Source organism: Pelobates fuscus, chromosome 6 (genome assembly GCF_036172605.1).
Source record: "Pelobates fuscus isolate aPelFus1 chromosome 6, aPelFus1.pri, whole genome shotgun sequence".
In the NCBI taxonomy this organism is placed as follows: domain Eukaryota; kingdom Metazoa; phylum Chordata; class Amphibia; order Anura; family Pelobatidae; genus Pelobates; species Pelobates fuscus.
Window position 1 is genome coordinate 41,934,138 of NC_086322.1, and position 14,073 is coordinate 41,948,210.

The window sequence follows — 14,073 nt, forward strand, 5'->3', positions numbered from 1 at the left end:
TTATTTAATTTGCTCATCGATCCAAAATAGTCAAATCAGAATATCACAATATTTTTTTGTATATAATCGTATGCTACTTACACTATAGTCACCAAAACAACTACAGCTTAATTTAGTTGTTCTGGTGTTTATAGCATGTCCATGCAGCCATACAGCCACTAGAGGTGCTTCCTGGGTCGTTGTGCAGCACTGACGTTCAGCATCTCTATTCTTTGCATGGAGGCGCTGAACATTCCTCATAGAGATGCACTGATTCAATGCATCTCCATAGGGAGATGCTGGTTGGCCAGCGCAACGTTTTGGCACACATGCATTTTAGCCTCCTGGATTGGCTAAGATGGTCAATTCTGATGATCTCAGCCAAGGAGTCGTAGCCAGTGACAGCAGACATGCGCAGTGCTGGAAAAAAGGTTTCTAACCCTATTTAAGGTGGGTAGTGGGGGGGCCGTGCACTTAAAATGACTAACCCTATAGTGTCGGAAATACACGTTTGTATGTCTGACCCTATTGTGTTCCTTTAAGTCACAATCACAAGAGGGGACTTTTTTTTTCTTCATTAGGCATACATGTTCAAAATACATGACCAGCATTCTAACAAAAAAGATATTAAAAAGTGACCTCTGTGACATTCTCTCGGCCATACACGGGAGACAGCTTAGGCAGTGGTTCTTAAATTTTAAACATATATCCACATTGTTTACACAGCATAAGTTTAGTGAAACAATATTGTTATACAAATTTCTAACCACTTTTCCAATTCAAATGAGATCATTGCCGTAACAGGCATGGTAAAAATCACTGCCTTTGACGCCATTTCCCCCACCACCCCGCCACTGAAGCAAATTATTGCCCCAGCATGCCGAAAACATGGATGCCTTTTGATACGCCTCAGGCACCAAAATCCGTGCAGAGTGCCTCGGGCCTACGGCGCGGAAATCCCGCGGCTACCGCACATTACCCTCTGGGACGGGGACGACTTGGCCCTGGTACCACTCACAGCCAGCCCACCTACGAAACCACATGAACCCATAAATGGCCGCAAATCCCAGAAACCGGCGCCGGCAGCAATTGCCTCAAACCATATTAGCTAGATACTGTCCTCGACTCCCCGCACCCAGGAGGCATTGCCATAGCGGCCTGAGAATACTGCCAGCACGGTATTAATGCTCTTTTGACTGCTACGTACGCAGCCTGTTCTATTCACTGAATGTTTAATTACGGATTTACTATAATGATCCTGACGCTATAGGCCTGGACTGCATCTGGAGCATAAACACCTGTGACGAACACGACTTACTGGCAAACTTCCAAAACATGTTCGTTGCAGAAATCAGCCTGGTAAAAACTAAATTACAAGCAGTCACAAACCGCCTCCGAGCATCTGAGGAGGACACTGCTGACCTGAGGTAAGGCATGACAACTCAAGGAGACTCAATACAGCATCTGCAAGATTCCCACTCCCTATTAGCTGCCAGAATGCATACACTAGAGCCGACAAAAGAACGTCAAAATTCGGGGTGTGGATGACTCCCTCCCCACTGACGAATTACCACATCTCATCAGGCGACTTATCGTATCTATCCTTCCAGTCAAACATGCTAAACAGTTCGCATATGATGGACTTTACTGCATTGCAATATTCTTGCAAACGCCAAATAACGTTCCCAAGAATGATGTAGAATTATTAAAAATCTTTATTGAACTTGTATTGAATTATTGCACTAACTCCGTTTTAACCTGATACTGTGACAAATCCTCCATTTTGTCCTCATAACCTGACTTCTCCATTTCAAAACTACATTACATGACAGAATTTCCCAGCACAACTAACACAATAGACAAAGACTGTATTTTCCATAAAAGACATGACTACCCAGGAACTGCTGAATTTCCCCTAACTCGCAACATAGTATGAAGACAAGGCCATGAGAACACTGTAGTAATGAAATGTTCTATTCATAAGAGACCTTGCACCTGACCACAAGACCTGACATCACTGACCGTGTAAAATGACGCTCAAGCCCCCCTTTCCACCGAGTAAACCTCATGCTAAGGGAAATGGCGCTTGAGCCCCTTGTCCCCACCCGTGTCCAAAACAATACCACCTCTCGGTGGGTGGACACGAAGCTAACCACTTAGTTTTTGAGCCAATTAATTATATTGATAGGTGGACACTAATCCAGACACTTAACAATTAATCCAATTAATGATGTTTATTTACTGATATCTTGATAATCAATGATGACGCAAAATGCCTCTTAACCCCTTAAGGACACATGACATGTGTGACATGTCATGATTCCCTTTTATTCCAGAAGTTTGGTCCTTAAGGGGTTAAAAGGGCCTGCGAGCCCGCTCTTGCTTCACTTGCCAATAAATTTCCTCGAAGTTATTTTAACCTGAACTCCGTGTGTCAGACTGAATTACTTCAGCGTATATACGCAATTCAATTTTCTTTAATTTGGACAGGAACAGATAGACATTTAAACATTTTGGTTTACTGAAAAAGTACCATAACAACTTTGGCGCCCGAACAGGGACCCCGGGCTATGTCTGGCCGGTGAGCCGTCCTAAGGAAGACGCAGTTGGACGGAGGAATCCGGGGGGAAGGAAAGGAGATTGATCACCTCCAGGTACACGGTAGAGACTTCTGCAGAGCCACCGGTATGTTCCGGCCCCTTTGATTGACCCGTCCATGTGTCTGTGACTGCTTCCCGGGAGGACATCAAAGACAGGTAATATCTTGCCCGGGGTCTCATTACCCATTTATTTACCTGCATTTAGTCTATCTGTTGCCTGGGTGTGTCTGTATTGGCATGGTCTAGTTTGAGTGCCCGGGCTGAGTGTTTATTTGTCTCCCCTGTTGAGTTGGGGGCTTCCTGACCCGGACCCTCCAGCTCTAAGTGTTGAGTTGGGGGCTTCCTGACCCAGACCCTCCAGCTCTAAGTGTTGAGTTGGGGGCTTCCTGACCCCGGACCCTCCAGCTTTAAGCGCTGAGTTGGGGGCTTTCCTGATTATTTAATTTGTGGTAGGGGACTCAGTCTCCTGGGGGGATTCAAGTAGGCATTGCTTGTTTTCCACATCACTTGGTAGTGAGACTTATAAGTGGGTTTTATAGGGGCACTACGGGAGTGAGGATAGAGGTGGCCACACTTTGTGGACTGCTGTAACGAGGGAGGCTAGACAGGATTCGGGTCGGAGATGATTGCTGTTTCCTGTGGCCGCTGGTAGTGAGACTTGAGGAAGTCGTTCTCCGAGCGGGGACACTACGAGGTTGAGGGAGGTGACTTGAGTCACATGAGTAAAAGAAAGGAACTACTGTTGATTTTATTTGAACTGTGATGCATGCACTGTATTTCAACTGTATTGTTGTCTTGTTTGTTTAATTAGGAGTCATTCAAACTCCTGTGTCTGTCTCTAAGGATTTTTCCTTACCTTTTTACCTTTTCTACACTTCCTGTACTATTACACTATCCACTCCCATTCCTCTTACTAGAGAAGTGATTGGTCACACACTTCTCACCTCGCTCCAATCCGTGTCTACCACCCCGGGTAGGCGGATTCAGTGACTAGTCTACGTTTTGGGAAGACGCACTTGAGTAGGACCCACCTTCCTCAAGTGGCAGTCGAGCATTGTAGACGTTCTTGTTCAATTTTCCTTATCTTTCCCTATATCTAGGACGCTGGTGTAGGGGAAGGGGGAATATGGGGCAGGAATTGAGTAAGCCCAGTAAGGGCTGGCTAGCATGTGATTTAGTTGAAGACAGAGAGGGTGAGGAGATGGTTAAAGGTGTTGAAAAGATTGCTAAAGTATGTAAACTTGCTGTGCCGACATGTGGTAGATTGCAGCCAGAAAGTTGGCGTAGATTACTGATGGAGAAGAAAGGCAAGCTTGCAAATAATGATTTATTAAAGACAGCTGAAGCATGGTACAGAGTAGCGAAGGCTATTCAGCAAGAAGGTTGGGTTGAGGAAGAAATAATTCACAAGGGTGTGAAATTGTTTGTGTATCATAATAACTGTGTTGCTGGGGCTTTTCCTCAGCCAGCGCCCCAAAATGGCGCCCAGGGGATGTCTATCCCCAAGGTTCAGTCAGCAATAGGTGATAGCCAACTGACTATGTTCCCCACTCCCAATCATCCCAACGCCCATCCCACCACCTCCCCCGTTTGCCCGGTCCTGAATTCTGATGGATCTTTCTTTTCCCCTTCTCCTTCCCTAACACTCCCATCATCCTCATCCATCCCTAAAACACCTTCTGTGTCTATTCCTAACATTTCATCTGCCATTCCTTCCCCGCACTTTCTCTCCGTTGATAATCCTACCCTCCCATCTGCATCTGCCCAGTTAGCTAACCCCTCCTCCCCCGCCACTGTCAATCTTGCTGATCCCACTCCGGCTCCTCCTTCTTCACCCACCTCTACTGATTCTTCTCCATCCTCTCCCTTGCCCGCCCCTACCACGGCCCAGGTTCCCACCCCCTTTGCTAATCCCTACCCAACTTTCCTGCCCTCTCCAGGTTCCGCCCCAGCCCCGGCCCAGATGGCTTGGCCATACCCCTTCCCTTACCCCATGTCCATGCCCTATCCAAATTATCCATACCCCTTTCCCCAAGCCACTCCCCAAGTTCCGGTCATGCCCAGTCCGGTACAGTCTGCCCCGGATATGCCCACATCCAACATGGCCGCCGCTTCTTCCCTTAACCCCAATGAAACTTCATTCCCCGCCTCCAATATGGCGGCGCCCAGTCATTCAGCACCCCTGATGCCGGTGCTTCCCGGTGATTACCGATCCCAAGATTATGACCCAAAGGCGACTCCCGCCTCCGGGACTCCCTCTCATCCCCCGGCTCTGTCACCTCAGGTGATCCCCTCACGCAGAAGGGCCCAGATCATAGAGTTAGATGAGGAAGAGGATGACAGGCTGTCTCAGGATTCATTGGAGGCTGCGAGAGTCTCGGCCCACTGCTCTATTGAAGATCCCTTCGGCCATAAGGGTCGGGGAGAACGGGCCCCTCCTAAATATGTAGCCTTTAACCCCACACAAGCTAGTGCTTTAATGAAATCTCTCCCTGACCCGGAAAAACAGCCTATGCCTTTTTACCGAGGGATAGTTCAGATTCAAAAGACTTACTCTGCCGCATGGCGTGACTTACTGAGCATTTGTGCTATTAAAGCAGGGGATGCATATTGGCCCAGCATGGCCCGCCACCTCAGCACAGATCTGCTCACGAGTGATGTTGATTACCCCTCCGGAGTAACTTTTTGCAACCAATTGAAAGACTGGGCTAAAGATAAGCTTGCAGATCAGGCTGCTGGCCTTACTGATGTTGTGCAGGACAAAGGTGAATCTGTAGAAAGATTTCATGCAAGACTGTATCAAATGTTTACAGATTTGGGATTTGATCTTACTGACAAAATTCAGTAAGGGTACCATAACAAGAACATTATACTCTGCTGCCAGTCCTATGTGGACAAACAAAGGCTGCTACAGGCGCTGCGGGGGAAAACCCCATTTCTATTCAAGACTCATTCACTTACCTTCTACCAGGATCTAAACAAAGCCACACTAATGTGGCGAAAATTTCTACAAGCCCTAAGCCAGGCATAGGCAACCTTCGGCACTGCAGATGTTTTGGACTACACCTCCCATGATGCTTTGCCAACATTATGGGTGTAAGAGCATTATGAGGGGTGTAGTCCACAACATCTGGAGTGCCGAAGGTTGCCTACCCCCCTGCCCTAGACCTTCTGCGTCAGATCCGGCAACACCTTGACGACGAGTCTGGAATGTCGACAGCATCACTCCCTTTATTCCCGGAGGGGAACGAGACTCAGTAACTCACATACCTTTGCAACTTTAATGGTTATGTTGTTTCACATTTTGCCTTTACGTTTATTAATGCTCTTTTGACTGCTACGTACGCAGCCTGTTCTATTCACTGAATGTAACGGATTTACTATAATGATCCTGACGCTATAGTTTGCATGACATCAGAGGGCAAACTAAATAATTAGCTACCGAATGCTCCTACTAAAACACAACGGGCCCTTCTGATCTTGAACCCATAAAGGGGACAGGGGAATAATTGAACCCCAGGGGACAGGGGAATAATTTAAGAGCCTGAGTCATACATGCATAAGCGTTTAATTATAGGATGAGCTCCTACTTTTGCTACTTACAACAGTCTAGCTGCCTTGCTACTCTGAGCCAGGGTGAATGGTACCACTCTCCCACACACTGTAAGGGACTCTGAAGCCAGGGTACTTAGGCATGATGGCCTCCCAACACGTAACGCAGACACACCAACTAGCCGCACATGAATGCATACCAAACCCCAAGGGCTCTTTTTAAAGGAGTGGACACCTTTACTCTTTGATTATTTTTTGTTCCCTATTTTTTATATCCAATGACTATACTCATGTCTGGACAAAATCTGTTTCACCAGCCATGTTATATTCTCTAGTACACCACAAATCCTCAGGAAAAGCAAAACTGCCTGGTGGGCATAGGCTGCGCACTCTCTTAGCATCAGGGTTTGGGAATCATACTTACTTTGACCCCCAAACTTTCATGGTGCAAGTGTTTTATGTTCATTTTTCATGTGTTAAATACAGCCATTATCTGAGGCACCAAAGGAATCATTACCCTGTTACACTTTAGTTGAATATAAGAGAACATGTTTCTCATTGTATGCTCTCACCAGCTACCCTAACACATTCCCACTCAGCCATGCTCAGAATGGAGGGAAAGTACTTCTGATTACTAGCTAGAACTGCTTGACTTAGATCATCCACATATGTGCTCTTGTAATCTTTTACCTTAAAAAATTGTGCAAATGTAACATACAGTATGCCATACCAATGTTATCGTATGTCAACAATTGATTTGCATGCAGACGTCGTTGTGGCACTGCACACTTCTTTGTACTCACTTGCACTACCAAAATAAAGAATTACAAACACTTAAATCATACAGTAATTATTAAGTTAGAAGAATCAAAATTTGTATATCATTTCAGAATAAAAAAAAAAACACAAAACACTTCTAGGACCCAAAATAAATGGAAGTATTTATTAGGGAAGGCTGTACAGTCAAGTGAATAGATCCATGTTAGACTTTGATCTAGGGAGAAGTAAAATAACAGTTATGGCTTTGCATGGCTGTGCAACATATTGGAGTAAACCTTGGGCGGCCACAGAAGGATGGACATGATGGACGATAAGGTGGATGTGTGCTGTGCAGTTTCCTTCCATGCTCCTACAGCATTTTCCGCTTTTCAAATTCCTATGAATTGAATTAATATAAGAATGTTAAACATGTTGCAAAAACGGAGCAAATGTGAATATGTGTTTTTATATATATAATTTTTTTTTTTGGTCAGGAAATTTTCACAACAGTAGACTGGTACTCTGTTGCCACCTGGTGTGTGACAGAGACATTACGTTATGCAGCCAAAACATTCAGAACTGCAGTGACTATTTCAAAAACATGCATTTCTGAGTTTTCATTTCAAACAGTCAATTTAGTTGGAAATCTTCACGTAGCAACTTGGAAATAGTAAAACTTGGAAAACTTTGTCGAATTTAAGGTCTGCAAAAAGTCAGGACTAATTTACTATAAAAATAAACACACTCCTACAGCCATATTGGCATTACACCTGCCTTGAGAACGCAGGTTGTTTCCAGCCCTGATATTGTGCTGAAAATAATGTTGTTTTATAAAGTAAAACATTTCAGAGACGCATGTGGTATATTATCTGTTAAGCTAATCTGTCTCACTTAAATATTTTGCTTATAGCTGCATAAAATTACAAAAACTCTTGAACAATAAATCCAAAACCCACAATTCTAGCAGGGCATGCTCTGTGTCCCCAGCGAAAGGTTGTTTGACTTTGTGGGTCATATTTAGCTGTGATACTCTAATTAGCTCACTCTCAAAAATGTAAAAAATAAAAAATGAAAAAAATCAGATCTGAAAGCTTATGTAACGGTGGTTAAAATTCAAAAGTAAATTTAAACTTTAAGCCACAGTAGTTTAAATGGAAACATTCTAGGTTTTCAATTTGCCTAATTTAGCCTGACATTTGAAATTTACTTTGAATTCAGTTTGAATTCTCAACTATTCACACTTCAGAAGAAAAAAGAAAAAAAAAAAATCCTGTTCAAGAACTTCGAGTTCAACATGTTATATCTATGTTGACAAAAGCACTGCATGCGATGTACTTTGTATGGAAGAATGCAGCCCTATTTCTATACTTTACCAGCAATGCGAAAGCACACCGTAAAAGTTGTGTTTCTGTAAATATTAATCTCTTGATTCGTTTTTAAGTAAATGGGCTCACACTGTGGCAGCATTACATTTAATTAAAACGCAACAAGTGCTGTATTGGGTAAGCAACCATAATAACCTGGATATCGATCTGCACTAAAAGATTATTATCTAAAGGGTTGTACAAAACATAACATTAAACACAACAAAGTCTCTTATGTTTAGAGCGTTTTTTTTCTCCCTCAGGTCTGCGGGCGACACAAAAGCAAAGCAATATAATAACATATGTCTCACTTGAGTATTAAATTGCTGAGATGTTGCGATTTTAAGATGAAAGGCACAAAAAAAAAATAATAATGCACAGAATGATTGTGCTTCAAAGAGAGAGCAATCCAAATGAACACACCGACAACACAATCAGGATGTGTATGACAATTATACGTTATTAGAAGAAAAGCTGAAGTCATTTACAGCTTCAAAATACCTCCAGCACTACGGAATGAATGTTTCATAAGTAGCATGACTGTGTGCCATTTCCTGACAGCTGTGCTGTAATACAGCTATTCTGTGCCATTTGCATGTTACTGTGCCAAGTGAAATTTTCATTCTAAACAATTAAGCCTGGCTCGTGCTCTATGGTGTTTAGATCAGGTTTTACAGTGAGACCTTGCACGTTCTTATAGCACTTATAATATCTGGAGGCTGAAGAGAAGCATGAGAGAGAGGAAAAAAAAAGAATATATATGGCTCACAAGCAAACACTGCTCATTATAATTAAAACGGCCAAAGCACATGAAAAACACATTGATTTAACAATCATAATCACTTTGCAAAGCTCAGGGATTCTGTGCTACAGAATTTGGAACATCTGTGTCATTTACCTTGTGCATAGTGCTGCCCAGCTGGGCAGGGGACATGCTGACAACCACGCCAGCTCTCTGCAAAGCTGCAATTTTCTCCTTTGCCCCGCCTTTTCCACCTGCAATGATTGCACCAGCATGTCCCATTCTTCTGCCTGGTGGAGCAGTCAGGCCAGCAATGAATGACACTACAGGTTTGGCATCAGGACCCTACAAAAAAAATGAAAAAAAAAAAAACATTACACAATGTGTTTTTTTTTTTTTATTAACGAAAATAAGTTTCTTATATATTGAGATTGAACAGAAAAAAAAGGCAAAGTATAAATAAAAAGAGTGATGTACCTCAGGGATCTGTACTTGGACCCATTCTCTTGATTTTTTTTTTTTTTTGTGATATTGCAGAAGGTCTTGATGCTAAGGTATGTATTTTTGCTGATGTTCCAGGAGGGATAAGCCAAATGGCAAATAATTTTGGAAAACTAGAAAAACGCTCAGAGTTGAGGCAGCTGACATTTAATGTGAATAAGTGCAAGATAATGTATTTTGGACGTAAAAACCCAAAGGCAGAGAGTACAGAATATTTGATACTCTACTAACCTCAACATCTGAGGAACGGCATTTAGGGGTAATTATTTCAGATGACTGAAAGGTAGGCAGACAATATAATAGAACAGCAGTAAATGCTAGCAGAATGCTTGATTGTATAGGGAGAGGTATTGGCAGTGCTCATGCCATTGTACAGAACATTGGTGAGACCTCCCTTGGAGTATTGTACGCAGTACTGGAGACCGTATCTCCAAAAGGATATCGATACTTTAGAGAGTTCAGCGAAGGGCTATTAAACTGGTTCATGGATTACAGGATAAAACTTACAAGGAAAGATTCATCGAATTGCGAAGAATTATTGCAGGTATAAGAAGCGCTACATTTGAAGAAACATTATATCCCTGAAGAAGTCCTTTGCTACTATTTGGACGAAACGCGTTGGATTTAAGGACTTTTGATTTGTTTACACATTCTGTTTTTATTGTATACTTTTCTTTTAATTTTCTGCAGCCAAATCGGACTGTTTCCAGACCATCACGCTGCCTTTTATTCCACTTGAAGTGGAGATATGCCTATAGCATCTACCTGTCTGTAAGTGCATTCTAATAAATTGTTTTCCAATTTTCTACATACTTCACCATGTATGGTTTTCTTCCAACATTCCTTTGAAGATATTTTCCACCAAAGAATCAACTATCAACTCTAGATTCTATTTAACTCCAGGAGGGGTGAGGAGCCTGCTTTCTACTTACGTTTGTGAGTTTGCTACTAGCACTACACATGTTTATTATATCTAAACTGTATTACACTATGATATAATTTTTATGATTTCAGATTTACTATTATTTTCTAAAGATTTATCTATCCTGGATCCAATTCCCCGGTTGTACTAGAATTTTGTACGTTTATTTGGGTGTTTTTCCCACCTCTTTGTCTGTATTTACTATTTTGGTGTTAGTGAGGTACACCTGGGATTACTCCTATCCAACATACTATACATTTATTTCATATATATTTTTAGTGCATATACTTTTTGCTTTATCACAGGGACTAATGAAAGTATTTCGAAAATTGATTAGATGGGCCGAATGGTTCTTATTTGCCGTCACATTCTATGTTTCTATAAATTTGTCAAATCAATAAAGAAATTAAGTTCTAACAAAAGCAGAGTCTGCTCACAAAAAGTGATAAAGCACATGGACCGGTAGAGTAAAACGGACCTCCAGAAAAGTACTAGCAGATATGTGTGTTAAAAGGGAAATACTCTGTATGCGGGGAGGTATGGATCACAATAAAATAATTACTGATCAAACTTATGTTTGAATGGGGTAATAAGAACTGCTCATTAAACTTGGAAACATTTCCATTGTCATTTTGCACACACTAACTACATTTCTAACTATTTCCCAGTTCTCATTAAAAAAACTGCAGCTTAACTTGCTGTTAATGTGGTTAGAAGTACTAATCTCTATAAATTTCAAAGCAAGGAAGGGAAACAAATTAGTTTACAACAGGAGGTGAGAAAAGATGAAGTAGCAAACACAAGAGCAAATGGACGATGCTGTTAAATAAGAGATCAAGAATAATCAATGTCTTTGCTCGTTTTACTTGCTTCCTCAATTCCAACTCTCTCTATCCTCTTCAGTCTGGCTTACGCTCCCTCCACTCTACTAAGACTGCTCTGACTATAGTTACAAAAGACCTAATCGTAGCTAAATAGAAAGGCTACTACTTACAAATTCTTCTTGACATCTCTGACACTGCTGATCTGTTGACCTTTTCCAAACTCTTGAATTCCTCGTTATCTGTGACACTGTCTTCTCATGGTTTTTCTCTCACAAAGCTCATTCAGTGTCTCCTTTTCCAAGGACACCTCATCCTCTCATTGTGCATAGGTTGGAGTTCCTAGACACTGTTCTTGGTCCACTTCAGCTCTCTCTTTACATGGTTCCTCTTGGCAAACTCATTAATTCCTTTGGGTTCTGCTACCACCTGTATGCCGATGACACCCAGATCTAGCTATCCGCCCCTGATCTCTCTCCCGCTGTCCTACAATGTGTCACTGCTTGCCTGTCTTTCTGAAACTCAGTCTCTATAAATCAGAGCTCTTTTGCCCTCTTCATAATACTGACCCTGCTCTTTCATTTTCCTTGCAAGTTGAGGACTCCTGCATCAGCCATCCTTGCAAGCTCGCTGTTTTGGTGTTATTGATCCTGGCCTCACCTTTGTACCTCATATCCAGTCCGTTGCTAAAAACGGTCAATTCCACCTTAAAAACCATTGCCCGCATCCACTTCTTCTTTATGCAAGATGCTGCAAATGAGCTTGTTCATGCTCTGAATTTCTCACCAGAATTACTGTAATTCTCTCCTGATTCGTCTCCCCAGAAGCCGTACTTGCCCTGCTACAATCTGTAACGAAAGCTGCTGCCAGGCTGATCTTCTCTCCTGTCGCTCCTCTCATACCTTGCTCATCTGTAGATCCTTACACTGGCTTCCTGTATTCTATAGGTGTAAATATTCAAAATACTAACCCTTACCTACAAAGCTCTAAACAACTCTGGCCCCTGTAATATTTCCTCCCCGATTTGTAGGTATGCCCCTTTATGGTCTCTTTGCTCTGCAGGTGACCTTCTCATGTCTGCTGCTTGCACCCTTACTGCAAACTTGGACTTTCCACGGGTGTCTCCTTTACTTTGGAATAGCCTGTCTAACCCCATTAGACTCTACCCTAGACTTCAATAGTTTAAGAAGCCCCACAAAACCCATCTGTTCAGAAATGCTGAAGTTCTGCTACTTTTCCACCTTGTTTTTTTGTTTGCTGTCCCCTTTGATGCCCTTCCTATTGTGTTTTTATACTCCACTCCACTTCTTTTGAGCAGGGTCCTCATCTACCTATTGTTCCTGTAACATTTTGTAATTGATAGATATATAAAAATAAACAATAGGAATGGCAGTTCAATGTTGTATTGATCCTGATGAAAGTTCTGAAAAGGACTGAAATGTTGATCCTACTTGATCTCACTTTTTAATCTTGCTAATACAGAAGATATTTTATTGAAGACCGTGACTGCTGCCATTCCTCTGGTTTTTTGGATAACCAAAGTCCCAGGCTGGGCACCCGGCAAGTATAGGACACTATAGCCTGAGTGCAAGGATTTTCTGATAAGATATATGTATATATCCAACTCATTCCACAGCGCTTCACAAAATTACACAATAAATGAGACCATTATAAAAATATACACACACACACATACATATATGATCCTAAACCCATTTACCTAGGTCATATATTCCTTGTTTTACAAAAAACTTGAAAACAATCTCAAAATGGAAGCAAGTAAAATGCACAAGGGTAAAGCTATGTAATGTTCTGTATTGTAATATTTAATACACTTACATCGGTTTGTAATGTTAGGTATATAACTTCAAAATTAAACAAACTACTTGAGCAAAATTAAGCATACATGTTTCTGGAGAGTGCATTTAAAAAAAAAAAAAAAATCTATATATTTTCCCAATACTTACGGTATTGTGTTCTTTCAGGAAATTAGCAGCATTTTCTTCAGCACTTCCACCTATCTCACCGATCAGGATGATACCTTCTGTTTTAGGATCCTTCAAGAAGACGTCAAGGCAGTCAATGAAATTGGTTCCATTGAATGGATCTCCACCAATACCTTTAAAATTTAGGAGAACATAATTCATAATGTTAAAAATTGTGCAGCGTATCAGTTAATCTACACATCATGTATAGAAAGATCATGAGAAAGTGATCGATCTATATTTAAATATATATATATATATATATATATATATATATTAAATACATGTCTAGTTTATCCAACTCAGGTTACTCTAGTAGTCACAGGTGGTGATGCGAGGTGTATGCTACACCTTTATTTAATGGTGTAACCTAGCCCTTTATTTAAAAAGAAAGAGCATTTCAAAAATATAAACATATCACTTCACAAGCAAAAAGAGAGAATCAGGATTCCAAGTGGTCCTGACCTATTAAAGGGACACTGTAGGCACCCAGACCACTTCAGCTAATTTAAGTGGTCTGGGTGCTGTGATCATTTTGCACTTAGTTTACAATGTAGCTCTAAGTCTGCCCTGTGTGGCTGTCTAACAGACAGCCACTAGAGGGCTTCCGGAATCCAAACGGACTTGGCAAAAAAGTGCCAGTGAAGAAGCAGTCACACAGAACACAAACATTGAAATAGTGTTATGATCTGATAAATGTAATTATGACAAAAAGTGGAGAAGATGGATCGGTAGACAGCAATACCCAACAACATATATGAAGGGTCTATAAGTTCCACATAAGTCAACCTTGGAAATCTGTTTTCCAAAAAGGAACCCATTTAGAAAGCTACATGCATAAACACACT

The 14,073-nt window shown here is 41.6% G+C and overlaps 1 protein-coding gene across 1 annotated transcript in view; it reads right to left on the minus strand.

The window, feature by feature from the left end:
* Nucleotides 1-7,045: 7,045 nt before the first annotated feature.
* SUCLG1 (succinate-CoA ligase GDP/ADP-forming subunit alpha) overlaps nt 7,046-14,073 on the minus strand; it is a 44,604-nt gene continuing 37,576 nt past the window's right edge. The window contains exons 7-9 of the mRNA XM_063457617.1: nt 13,208-13,359; nt 9,153-9,341; nt 7,046-7,287 (exon numbers count right to left, since the gene is read on the minus strand). Coding sequence (XP_063313687.1) covers nt 7,261-7,287; nt 9,153-9,341; nt 13,208-13,359 — 368 coding nt within the window. The 3' untranslated portion in view covers nt 7,046-7,260. The remainder of the gene's footprint in view (nt 7,288-9,152; nt 9,342-13,207; nt 13,360-14,073) is intronic.